Source organism: Limanda limanda, chromosome 10, assembly GCF_963576545.1.
Source record: "Limanda limanda chromosome 10, fLimLim1.1, whole genome shotgun sequence".
Taxonomy (NCBI): domain Eukaryota; kingdom Metazoa; phylum Chordata; class Actinopteri; order Pleuronectiformes; family Pleuronectidae; genus Limanda; species Limanda limanda.
Window position 1 is genome coordinate 11,664,271 of NC_083645.1, and position 13,603 is coordinate 11,677,873.

A 13,603-nucleotide genomic window follows, 5' to 3' on the forward strand; every position below is an offset into this window, starting at 1 on the left:
GCTCACAAAGAATTACACGACAGCCGACCGTTCCTCCTTTTTAAAACATGCGTGTTTCTTCCAGGAGAATGATAATCTCCTCCACCCTCTGTCACCCCACAGATAGTGAGCAGGCTTCAGATCCGCAACGCCAGCGTCTCCGTCATGTACAAGTGCTCGGCCGAGAACAGGGTCGGCAAGGATGAGCGGCTGATCTACTTCTATGTGACCAGTGAGTGTGCTGGGGCCCCCTCAAAGACCCCTCTAATGTTTTTAGATTCCTGGTGCTCACAGCATTAGAAAATTGGATTCAAACATATTCAAACCCAACATTACTTGTAGTTTCCCCAGTAGGACATGCATTGATTATCGAATAAGCCCAGAGGCTGCAGCCTGAGCTAAAAACAAACTCAACCACTGCTCCAGGTAAACTAGAACTACAAGTTTTTTTTAATTTAGTCCATATTGACGAAAAAGCTGAGTTTTGAACTAAAGGTTAATAAACTTCAGTATCAAAAAAAAGAAGAAAATCACTGTGATTAATGTTGTTGGGGCTGCGGCATCTCTGCATGTCCGGCCCTGCTGAAGAAATAGTTGCTCACAGTGAGGTTGGTCTGCAGGTTACCCAGAGTAACAGGGACTCTGCAATGTAATTAGTGTTTCCTCTGCCAAGGAGGTTATGTTTTCACCTCCGTCCATTTGTTTTTCGCTTCAATCCTGATCAGAGAGGAGATGAAGGAATGTTTTGAATGCTGAATTTACTTCAGCATTTTCATTGAATTCCCAGAGAAAGATTCATGGATCTTGATGAATAAAATCTGGCGTGTTTAAGGGGATTCCTGGTGCGTGCGTTGGTTTTCTCCGGGTACCAGTGTGAGTTTAGGTTGATGGACACTCTAAATTGGCTGCAGGTGTGAATGGTTGGCCCTGTATGTTGGCCCTGGGATACACCGGTGACCTGTTCAGGGCCTAACCCACCAATTTAAGTCAAATGTGTGCCATTGTAGTTGTTGACATTTTAAATACCATTTTCCCCTGCCTTGAGCACCACAAACAAATATTTCACTGCTTTGTATTCCATTAGATTGCAGGGAGGTGAGAATTGGAAACCCTTAGTACCTGCATGGCTAGCAGCCGCTGATTTAGGGGGAGGTGTTGAAGCAGTTTAGGAAACACCTGCCATGAATGTCCAGTGCACATGCTCTTAGTTGCAACTTTACCTAACTGTTCCACGTGCCCTTTTCTCCGACTTCAAAGCCATCCCCGAGGGCTTCAGCGTGGACGTGCAGCCCTCGGAGAACCCCCTGGAGCAGGAGAGAGTCTCCCTGTGCTGCAGCGCCGACAATTACACCTACGAGCAGCTGCAGTGGTACCGCCTGGACCCCCAGGCCCTGCAGGACGAGCAGGGCAAGCCCCAGGAGCTGGACTGCAGGAGCGTGCATCTCTACGCCGACACGCTCGACGGCCAGCTCTCCTTCCAGGAGCCGTCCAACAGCTGGGTCCTGGACTTCACCATCCCCTCGGTGCAGCTGCCAGATGAGGGTCATTATGTGTGCGAGGCTCAGAGCCGGCGCAGCGGGGAGAAGCAGTGCCTCTTCAGATACATCTCTGTCAAAGGTTAGAGATAATAGAGCCGAAGCGCCCCAGACACTGACACACACACATCCCACGTCCGACCAGCCGCTAATTATAGAGAAAAGCTCAACCTATGGCTGCAGGAACATAAGTACTGTCTCGCAGAGGAGCTGAGGCTGAAATGTTGTAGGCTCTAAAATACACTCAGTCACAAGAGAGGTGCCCACGCAGCCCAAAACCCATGTCCACACATAATGGAGAGAGAGACCACCTAGTGTTTGCACAGCCCTCAATATGGAACAGCAGAAAACAGTGATGAGGGGCTGAAGGGAAACACACAAACCAATCCCTTTTTCATTCATGTTGTTGTTTTCACGGCCTGAAGCGCAAATGTAGATTTTAAATGGATTTTGTGACTCTTGCTCTTTCTTCAGTCCTGCGAGGTCCATCTGTAAATATCACACACACATACATACGAGTCAGTGAGTTAATGTCCCTCTTTCCTTCCTCCTGCTCCATCTCTGTCTTTTTTTTGGCCCCTTCCTCTCCCCGTAGCCCTGGAGGCACCGAGGTACAAGCGCAGCCTCACCAACCAGACGGTGAACGTGACCGAGTCCCTGCGGATGGAGTGCGACGCCGAGGGCCGGCCACTGCCCCGCCTCTCCTGGTTCAAAGACAACCACCCTCTCCACCAAATGTCAGGTTCGTGAATACACCTACACAGGTGACACATGCGTTTACACAACAGTGCCGCCGCCCACATGCCAACCCAGGGGCCTCTCACACACACACACACGCACACATGCTGATCTTAAAGTTTGGACGGCTGGATCTTGATTTAGCAGGACTCCTATCAGGTTATTGTGTTCGGGTCAGTTCCCAGAAATAATATGGTTTCATATCAGATTGAGGAACAGATGTTTAATAAAACAATAAACGCTGTAAACTAAGATACTGACAACTTTTGGCAGACGTTACCATATTTCTTTTTTGTTATAATTCCATCATGATAAATGGCAATCATACGATCACACACCCACACACCCATACACCCACCTACCCTCTATCTCTCTGTCTCTCTCTCTCTCTCTCTCTGTCTCTCCCTGTCTCTCTCTCTCTCTCTCTCTCTCTCTTTCTCTCTCTCTCTCTCTCTCCCTCTCTCTCTCTCTCTCTCTCTCTCTCTCTCTCTCTCTCTCTCAAGAGAAAGGTGGAGAAGTAAATCGATGTCGAACCTGCTGCACATAAAGAAATAATGTGCGGGTTTGATCTGCCACTCTCGGACATGCATATGCAAACAAATAAGGTGCTCTCTCTAAGTTTGCAGAGCTCAGTCATCTCTCTCTCTCTCTCTCTCTCTCTCTCTCTCTCTTTCTCTCTCTCTCTCTCTCTCTTTTATTACTTTACTTATGTTTTGTAATAATGTCATGACTATCCTTCTACATATACCCATCCACCCGTCCTTCCCTCTCTCTCTCCCTCTCCCTCTCCCTCTCCCTCTCCCTCTCCCTCTCCCTCTCCCTCTCCCTCTCCCTCTCCCTCTCCCTCTCCCTCTCCCTCTGCCTCTCCTCTCTCTCCTCTCTCTCCCTCTCCCCCTCCTCTCCCTCTCTATCTCCCTCTCTCTCTCCCTCCCTCTCCTTCTCTCTCTCCATCTCCCTCTCTCTCTCTCTCTCTCTCTCTCTCTCTCTCTCTCTCTCCCTCTCTCTCTCTCTCTCTCTCTCTCTCTCTCTTTTATTACTTTACTTATGTTTTGTAATAATGTCATGACTATCCTTCTACATATACCCATCCACCCGTCCTTCCCTCTCTCTCTCTCTCTCTCTCTCCCTCTCCCTCTCCCTCTCCCTCTCCCTCTCCCTCTCCCTCTCCCTCTCCCTCTCCCTCTCCCTCTGCCTCTCCTCTCTCTCCTCTCTCTCCCTCTCCCCCTCCTCTCCCTCTTTATCTCCCTCTCTCTCTCCCTCCCTCTCCTTCTCTCTCTCCATCTCCCTCTCTCTCTCTCTCTCTCTCTCTCTCTCTCTCTCTCTCTCTCTCTCTCTCTCATACTAATACCTTAGTCAGGCCATTGGCATAATAATCACGGATGCAGTTCATATACACAAATACAGACAGAGATTGCACTGAAATCATAAACCTGAACAACTCGCTCCCCAGATCCAACTTGAGCGGCCTGAGCCTGAAAGTCAGAGATATGATTTGATGTGTAGGGGATACGGGGATTGAAAGCTATCGACTGACGTACGTTGGCCGGTTCATTTCAACTCCCCAGTCAGACGACAAGGCAGGATGAGTTATGAGGATAACTTAATCCTCCCCAGCCGTTATCCTAACCCGGACCAGAATCTAATACTAACTAAGACTTAACCCTCAGACTGCTCTTTGAAAATGTCCTCACTCTGTAAATGTCTTCAATCAAAATGGTCCCCACAAAGATATAAGCAGAAGCAAACACACACACACACACGTAGACACACAACCACCGACTGACTCATCCACACATTCTTACTGTTGATACAACATGTCACCCAGAACCAGTGACATGAATAAATGTGCGGCTGTGTTTGCTGCAGATGTTCAAACACACACACACACACAAACACGCACACACACGCACACGCACACACACAGACACACACACACACACACACACATATAAACCCTGCAGGCCGATGGATACGGCTCATTAGTTTTCTCTGTGTGCGTCTCCTCTTAACATCTGAAGGAGCTGAGGAGGGGGTGAGTGGGGAGGGGGGGGGGGAGAGGTGGTCAGTATGGGTGTGAGTGACAGCTGTTGCATTAGGACGTGTGGGCTGACGCGCGGGACGGGGGGGGGGATTATAAATGAGAGCTGTGGTGACGTCCAGAGGTGTGACAGGAATTTTAGAAAGGTCGCTGAAAATCATGCTGAATTTATGATGTGAGAGGTAAAAGGGGGTGGCAGCCAATCACAGCGCATTGAAGTTTGCTGTGTGTCCGTGTGTGTCCGTGTGTGTGTTGTGGGTCCATGTGTGTGTGTGTGTGTGCTACTAATCTCCCCGTGCCTCCTCGCAGGGATCCAGCTGCAGGATGCAAACCGCACTCTGAGTATCCAGCGGGTGCGAGAGGAGGACGCCGGGCTTTACACCTGCACAGCCTGCAACCTGCGTGGATGTGTCCACTCATCAGCCGCCATCAAGGTCATCGGTGAGACAAGCAAACAAACACACACACACACACACACACAGGTGCACTGCTTGTACTTATATCTTTGTTGACACTTGCCCCTATACCCTAACACCCACCCATCAACGCCTGACCTCAGCATCTTAACCCTGTGTGCTTGACAATAGGGACTCTACATTCCCATAACGTCCTCACTAACTGGTTTTCACACAAACAGAAGGACACTTAGAAATGTAAATATACAGAGACAGAAACACCTGAATCTGCTCACATGCCTCCACCGCTCACATGTTTTTCAAGAGCACTCAGGCTTAAAACCCCAGTCGCACGACTTCTCACACACACACACACAGAGCCCAGGTCTGGAGTTCACCTCTCACCCGAAGTTTCACGGGAGCTGTAACTTTTGTGCTTCTGTGCTCCTGCCGTGGACGTCCCTCCACCCCGAAATCAAAGTCATCCACTGCTGACACATTTCCCATGCAGAGTAGATAATTAAAGAGCTTCACTGGATGTGGTTTCACAAAGAAAGGCCAATAAAGTTATTTTTATCATATTGATGTAACCTAAAGATTTCATCTGAGAGAAAAAGACTGCAGCAATAGTTTGTGATACAGCACCCCCTACAGTCGGTAATGAGTGATATCATAAAAGAGAGAGCAAGGTTTCTGATACAGGATCCCATATTGAAAAATCGAATCCAAAAATAGGCCAAAACTGACAAATCCTGATAGCTCCTACAGAAAGATTGCACACAATGTTTTCTGTTATTATAATTAATTAAATAAATGACTTATGAGTTATTTTTTTTCTTTCAAGGTTCCAGTGACAAGGCCAACGTGGAGATCGTGATCCTCATCGGAACCGGAGTCATCGCTGTTTTCTTCTGGGCCTTGCTCATCGTCATTTTCTGCAACGTGAAACGGGTCAGAAAAAGGACACTTGTGCTTTCTGTGCTTGTTTTTCATGTTTGTGAGAAAAACTGTCAGACTATGATGGCAACACTTTAACCTCTGACCCACAACACATCTGTCAGCGTTTGAACACAACCTCTTTGATGTCAGAGAGAAGAGAGTGTGTGATTTATTGTGAAGAGACGGCTCCTGATATCTTCTGGGAATGAGCCCAATTAGTCGCTGTCACAGCGATCAGCTCCAACGACAACAAGCATGCCCATAATGAGGCTCAAACGACTTTTTATTTTTCCCCACTTGTCAAAAGATTCACTGAGTGACATCATCATCATCAAATTCATTCAGAGATTCTCCTCTGGCTCACAGCATCTCTTTCTTTTAGTGTCTACTTCTACATTTCCTTTGCCCATCTGACCTTTTCTTCATTCCTTGCTCACATTCATGATTTTTTTTATGTGCCATGCATCCATCTCCTGATTAACTATTTTCCGGCTCACTCCCAGTTCAGCCCAACAGTCCTCACCTTACGCCACCGCTCTCACTCTATTCCCTCTCTCTGTGTCCTGCAGGTTAACCCTGCAGACATAAAGACGGGCTATCTGTCCATCATCATGGACCCGGGGGAGGTGCCTCTGGACGAGCAGTGTGAATACCTGCCATACGATTCCTCGCAGTGGGAGATCTCCAGAGACCGACTGCGACTGGGTGAGCGACGGGGGCGTGTGGGAGAAAATTGAGGGGATGGATTGATGGATGGTCGGATAAAGAGAGGGAGGGAGGAGGCGTGTGTGTGAAGAAATATCAGGGCGCGGACGAGAGCGAATAGATTGATGAAACCAAATTACTTTTCCATTTCCAGAATCCTTAATGGCATGAGGCTGGGTCGCAGCCAGCATGGCAAAGTGCTGCCAAGTAAAGTGCTAATGTTAAATATGTGCTCATTCCCAGCACAGCTTTTTTTTTTTAAATGCCCTGAGGAAAAGCATCTGTTCCATAACTCCGACTTATGGGAACACGTTTTCCCAATGTTGCAATTCAGGTTATAATTCCTCTCCCTTGTGTATATGGATTCCAGATGCATTTACATTATGCAAGGGTTGCTGCATTTTGTGTTTTCCAGTGTGACCAAAATAAGCAAGCCTGCATTGAATACATATTTTTTTATGTTCTTTTTCCTGACATAGGAAAAGTTTTGGGCCACGGAGCTTTCGGCAAAGTAATTGAGGCATCAATCTGCGGCATCAGCAAGAGCAACAGTTTGCACACAGTGGCTGTCAAGATGCTGAAGGGTGAGATCCGTCTTCATGTTGTTCAAACCGTGTATTATGAAAAACTGCAGGAGAAGCCGCTGCTGCAGTGATGTGAAGATGAGCTTGATCAGAGTAAACAGCTCGGATAGATGCACACGCAGTGCAGTATGTGGAGCAGCTTACGACTCGATGTGTAATCCTAAAAACACATGTAAAAAGTAAACAATGAGATAAATTTAATGGGTAATATTGGACTGTGTGTGCACGTGTTTCAGATGGATCCACAGCCAGCGAGCACAAGGCCTTGATGTCAGAGTTGAAGATATTGATTCACATTGGAAATCATCTGAATGTAGTCAACCTGTTGGGAGCCTGCACCAAACCTAGCGGTGAGTAAACACACTCACACAGATCACAGTTTATGTTTGTGCCAAGTTTTCACAGTGTGGTCACAGTTATAAGTGTCATCTATTGCTCTGGTGTGTGGCTGCAGAATGTCAGTAGACATGTTTACATGGACACCAATATTCTGATATTAATTTGATTAGGAAACTGTTGACTTGTCTGACTATAAACGGACTTAGACTTAGTTGCATTTTGCCTAAATCACAGACTGTATTTAAAGATGAAAGAGGCGTCTCCACTTCCCTCCACTATTCATAAAAGAAGCTAAAATATATCCGGATACAAACTCTGCCATCTTGTGCCTTTGGAGCCACAGTCTGTAGTGATCTGGGAATGAGCCATGGTAGCAAGGTCCCGGTCGACCAATCACAAGTCAAGCTCAGCTGTCAATCAAGACTTATCACCTTGTTGTTATAGCATCGAATAACGAATTAAAACCAAACTTACTGGAAACTTGAACAATTAAATAAACATCAGAGTGATAAGATCTACCTAAACTAACAGAAACCATCTTTGAGAAAAATCTGTACTCTGACTTTTTTGATTGTCTCGTGTTCCAGCAACTAACATAGGGGAGGCGGGGTTTATGACATATACTGCAGCCGGAAACTTAGAACAGTGACAGACTGCTTGACGCCATATGCTCTGGGTTTGAGCGTAAACAAATAGAGGGACGAAATGTTGATATGAGTCAGAGTCATATTAGAAACTCATGTAAACATCAGAATCGGAATAATGTCCTATTCAGAATAAGGTCAGAATATTGGATTTCACGTAAACACAGTCAGTGTGCCAGGTGTACACCTTGAAAAATAACTACAGTGCGGTTTATGTTCTTCTAGTCGCCGTTGCTGCTTCTATCGATCTCCTTTGCCCCTGCAGTTATTCTACTTTGAAAAACATGTTGTTGTGATGCTGGTGTGGTCACATTAAATAAAACAACAGGGAATGTTGTACTGTTGTTTTTTTTTAGAAACATACACCTGCAGTCTGACCTCCTCGGAGCGGTGCTGCTGGCTCTGTTGTTACTTCACAGTGAATTCCTTTTTAATGAAGTGTTTACATCATTTCGTGTGCCCCCCCCTGCAGCTTCCACACACAACTTCTCTTTTTAACAGCAAACCACATGTTAAAGTACAACAGCTGCCTCTGTGTCCCCTCTTGGTCCATCTGACCCACACGGCACTTTTGTGAAGGGTGTACATCTGAACATGTTTATACTGTTTACCTTAAACTAAAGCAGCCAGGCAGATAAACTCAGACAGGAAGTGCTTAAAGGACGCAGCCCTGCCCCATGACTTAGAATATGGAGTGAGAGAATAAAGGAGCTCCTCAACAAGAGGCAGAAATCATGTTAATGTGTTTTATCAAGTTAGAAGATAATGTGAAATTGTGTGCAGTGGTGACCTGAGGATCGAGCCGGATACACGGGCCAATCAGGAGTCAGTCTTAACTGTCAATCAGGATGTTTCAGTCCGTTCTTATAGCATCAAATAACTGATTAAAACCAAACTTACGGACAAAAATTCCACTTGGACTAACATCAGTGTGATAAGAGACCTTTTAGTTTGGTCCAAGTCCCATCTTCTAACACTGAAAGGCGAGACTTATGACCTATACTGCAACCAGCCACCAGGTGGTGAACAAGACACTTTGGCTTCACTTTTGCCCATCTTTACAAACAGTCTTGTATCTACTGTTATGATTAGATTTGAACTCTGTAGCTATTCAAACTGTCTCTATCACCAGGTCCACTGATGGTGGTAGTGGAATACTGCAAGTACGGGAACCTGTCCAACTTCCTGCGAGCCAAGAGAGAGTTCTTCCTCCCATACAGGGTACGAAAACACTGACGCAGTTTCTTAAATATTTGTTCTGCTGTGATCATGTGTCTGCAGCTTAATCTTTTCTTCCGCTTTAGTCTTTCCTTTATTGAGCAACACTCTTAATAACTGTTTTTAAGCCGTGACCTATTTTCAGACATGAACTTAGGAAAATGTCCAGAGAATAAGATCTAGACTTTTTATGGAGTTTGTCTTTTTCATGTGAAGAAGACAACAGTAGAATGTCTGGAATGTCCTGGGTAGAGGATGCAAGAGGCACAACTTGAATTTAACAACCAAGTCCGGAAATCACGTATTTTGTGATTCAACACCGGCATCGGGCCTCAAAAGCTGTCAAATCTGATTTTCTTTCCAATTTGACATATTCATCAGCTTCTTCTTTGTGTTTCTTCACCTCCTTTTCTGGACATTTTACTGAAAGTTTAATAAAATGTCTAGAGCAACTCAGACATTCTCACATACAGCCGTTCCCAATAATTTCAGGAAAAGATCTGGCCTTCAGTGCACGTGTTAATTTGCAGCTCCGTTCTCTTGTTCCTACTTTCAGGATCGCTCTCCAAAAACCCAAAGCCAGGTAAGAAGGATGATCGAGGCGGGTCAAATGGACCAAAGGGCTCATCAGCCGTCTTCTCCACCCTCCCCCCCTACGCCCAATACTCCACAGCCTCCGTCATCCACCACGTCCGGTCAGATTCCTGCTGGGGAGGAAAGTAAGTGACACTGCAGTCTACTCTATCATTTATTATTAGGTCATGAATGTGGCTTCATGGTCGTCTCTCTGTCCCTCTCTCCAGTGGAGGACTTGTGGAAGACTCCTCTGACGATAGAAGATCTCATTTGCTACAGCTTCCAGGTGGCTCGGGGGATGGAGTTCTTGGCCTCCAGAAAGGTTAGTTGTCAGCGTTATACAGGCAGAGAGTGAATGAGCTGTGGTGAATTGCGGCGGAGGTCGGCAGCAGAGGCAGGAGGTTGTAACCCACTTCATACAGCTTGTCGGCGCTCTCTTAGTTAATCACGTGACCATTTATAACGAGTAGCTGTGCAACACTTTACTCTTTCAATACGACATCGAATGCAGGTTTTTTGAATATCACTCCAGGATTTCACCGTTTCTTTGTGTGTGAAGAAAAAGAGGGTTGATTCCTAAAGACTTGCATGGAATTTGCATGTTTTTAATCTAAACTCATAAGCTCAATGACATAGAAACGAATGAATGAGAGATATAAAGAAAGATTAGAATCAATGTTTAAGCAGAACAAGTTATCTGTGGATATTCGCTCACATTAACATTCGCTCACACCCACATTACACTTTCAAAATTCAAAATAAAAGGGGTCATTCTGAAAAGCAGTTGTAATTAACTTCAAGGGTCATTATTTGGCATTTTGTGTTGCAAGAACATTTGGTAAATTGCTGATGTGTTGTTAATTGCCATTATAGACCGACAATGCAATGCTCCGCGGAAAGAAGCTACTCACAACGGCAAAACTGTAGAACAACTCTCAGTTGTTGGCACCACGTTAAACTCATTACTAGATTAAATTAGGTTGGATTCAAACTGTATAATTATAGATTAAATTTAATTTAACGGCCATATCTATAATTCTATAATAACAGTGCATCCAAAGACACACACACACACACAAATCTTGTCCTCACAAAGAAATAAACTCAAATAGCATTGCTCTGTAATCTATAAGAGATAGAGATAGATGAAATATGATAGATGATAGATGATAGATGATAGATGATAGATGATAGATGATAGATGATAGATGATTGCTAGATAGATGATTGCTAGATAGATAGATAGATAGATAGATAGATAGATAGATAGATAGATAGATAGATAGATAGATAGATAGATAGATAGATAGATAGATAGATAGATAGATAGATAGATAGAAAGATATATATATATATAGATAGATAGATAGATAGATAGATAGATAGATAGATAGATAGATAGATAGATAGATAGATAGATAGATAGATAGATAGATAGAATGATAGATTGATAGATAGATAGATAGATAGATAGATAGATAGATAGATAGATAGACAGATAGATAGAATGATAGATTGATAGATAGATAGATAGATAGATAGATGGATACAACTTTGAAACAAAGTAAAATATGAACTTGCTTCACGTCTCATCAGGTCCTGATTAGTGCGTACATTTAGTGCGTATTCTGAAATTAGCTTTATTTATTCATTAAATTCACAAGGTGATTATTTATATATATATATTCAGCCGCAGTCTGTCTGTGTGTGATGAATAATGGAAATTCAAATAGTCAGAGCTAGAGCAACTAAAACTGATAGAGGAAGCTGACGGGACGCTATAAGCTGACTGTCTGGTCCCCGTAAGGCGCGTTTACGTGACAGCTTTGCGAATGATGTCAGGTCTCCTGCAGCGACTCCACAGAGCTGAGACACAGTCCAGTCCCAGTCAGCAACTGGCACAGGGACACACACGCACACACACGCACGCACACGCACACACACACACACACACACACACACACACACACACACACACACACACACACACACACACACACACACACACACACACACACACACACACACACACACACTTTAAGGCAAGTAATTATAAATTGTTAATTACTTGCTCCAAATCATATCTGTAAATCACTCATTAGGAAACAATGCATCAATGCAATCCTGCAAACGCACAAACACGCACACAAACAGACACACACACCTGTCTGCCGGGTTATGACGTATGTGTGGTGTGTGTGTGTTTCCACAGTGTATCCACAGAGACCTGGCCGCCCGGAACATTCTCCTGTCTGAGAACAACATTGTGAAGATCTGTGACTTTGGCCTGGCCAGAGACATATACAAAGACCCGGACTACGTCAGGAAAGGCAATGTACGGCATCCACACCGGTTTATCACCGGTTTACTGCGGGGAAACATCAAACTCAAATTTTTTGTTGTTGTTCTTTTAAACCACCCACATGATCACTACATTGAAAGGCAGGTGTCGTTCCTGCTTATGTAACCTGTCTCCTAAAACCCGTCTGCTGTTTTAATGCTCAGGCTCGGCTGCCTTTAAAGTGGATGGCTCCGGAGAGCATCTTCGACAAAGTGTACACCAGCCAGAGTGACGTGTGGTCCTTTGGAGTTCTCCTCTGGGAAATCTTTTCACTGGGTAATGACAAAATCAAAGCACGCTCATTCGTCTTTTAAGAAAGTCATTTAACGGAGCAGACTTTCGTTGCAGGCTCCTCTGGAGTTGCTGTTTAGATGTCTCTCTCATCCTGCCAAAAGCAATTTGGGACTTATTCTTTGTTGACTTTTAGAAGCAGAGTGAATCCTCAGCGCCGTTAGCCAAGAACATCAACTTGCTTTTACCGTCCCTGACAGTCTGAGACACGTTACCCAAGGCCTCATCTTCTTTTTCGTCCACCTGCAGGTGCTTCTCCGTACCCGGGGGTTCAGATTGACGAGGATTTCTGCAAACGATTAAAAGATGGCGTCAGGATGCGATCACCAGAGACCGCCTCCCCTGAAATGTAGGCACACATTTTAATTTACTCATTTCTTTTCTCGTCAAACAAAGACTTGTTGCCCTGAGTCCATTTAATTCACTTGAGCCATATGCTCATAAACACAGTTGGATCAAACTTTACGGTATTTTACTGAATCAGGGAAGTTGAGGGCTTCCTGTGTTGTCCATGTTGTGATGGTGCTGCCCTCTGCTGGTAGATATGGCATCATGCTGGCCTGCTGGTACGGTGAACCCAAAGAGAGGCCGACCTTCCCTGCTCTGATGCAGATCCTGGGAGACCTGCTGCTGGACAACAGTCTACCTGCAAGTTCACTGCTGCACACACATTCATCAGAACAAAATCATTCCTTTTCTCTAAAGCTCTGTAAAGAGGTTTATCTAAATCTTCTCGGCCTTGTCTTCAGGATGAGAAGGACTACATCCCCCTGAATCACTCCCAGAGCTCAGAGGATGATGGATTCTCACAGGCGTCGTCACGGCCTCCGTCTGAAGAGGAGCTGAGACTGGCCTTCAACACTCTACCCACCAGGTACTAATATATCCTCCTATCTTTTCCTTAAAGGCCCAGGACCCGATCAGAATTTATATTAATAAGCCTCTTGCTGTTATTATTCAGTCTTCTTCTCAGAGCTTTAAAGTGGGCTAGATTCAGAGCCTGTGTATAAAGAGGGATGACATGACGGCTCTGCAAAAGTGAAGCCCAGGGGTGGCTGGCTGCTGTATTGGTCATATATCCCACCTCCTCCATGTTAACGGACAGGACATGGACCAACTAAAAAATTCAAAGAACATGTCGAATAAAGATGATTTGTCTTTAGAAGTCATTTTAGGTGCTTATTATCTCACTGTTGTTTGCTCAAGTGCTGGTTTCTCCACTAAGATTGGTTTTAATTTGTTATTTGATGCTGTAAAAACTGGTGATTGACAGCTGAGACT

General features: G+C 44.9%; 1 protein-coding gene across 1 annotated transcript in view; it reads left to right on the top strand.

The window, feature by feature from the left end:
• Nucleotides 1–13,603, top strand: part of flt4 (fms related receptor tyrosine kinase 4) — a 46,195-nt gene that overhangs the window by 29,921 nt on the left and 2,671 nt on the right. Inside the window, exons 12-27 of the mRNA XM_061079689.1 lie at nucleotides 103–211; nucleotides 1,237–1,596; nucleotides 2,110–2,256; nucleotides 4,600–4,731; nucleotides 5,530–5,636; nucleotides 6,194–6,329; nucleotides 6,809–6,913; nucleotides 7,150–7,263; nucleotides 9,029–9,117; nucleotides 9,671–9,833; nucleotides 9,918–10,012; nucleotides 11,903–12,025; nucleotides 12,196–12,307; nucleotides 12,572–12,671; nucleotides 12,865–12,970; nucleotides 13,072–13,196. Of these exons, the coding sequence (XP_060935672.1) occupies nucleotides 103–211; nucleotides 1,237–1,596; nucleotides 2,110–2,256; nucleotides 4,600–4,731; nucleotides 5,530–5,636; nucleotides 6,194–6,329; nucleotides 6,809–6,913; nucleotides 7,150–7,263; nucleotides 9,029–9,117; nucleotides 9,671–9,833; nucleotides 9,918–10,012; nucleotides 11,903–12,025; nucleotides 12,196–12,307; nucleotides 12,572–12,671; nucleotides 12,865–12,970; nucleotides 13,072–13,196 (2,123 nt within the window). The remainder of the gene's footprint in view (nucleotides 1–102; nucleotides 212–1,236; nucleotides 1,597–2,109; nucleotides 2,257–4,599; nucleotides 4,732–5,529; nucleotides 5,637–6,193; nucleotides 6,330–6,808; nucleotides 6,914–7,149; nucleotides 7,264–9,028; nucleotides 9,118–9,670; nucleotides 9,834–9,917; nucleotides 10,013–11,902; nucleotides 12,026–12,195; nucleotides 12,308–12,571; nucleotides 12,672–12,864; nucleotides 12,971–13,071; nucleotides 13,197–13,603) is intronic.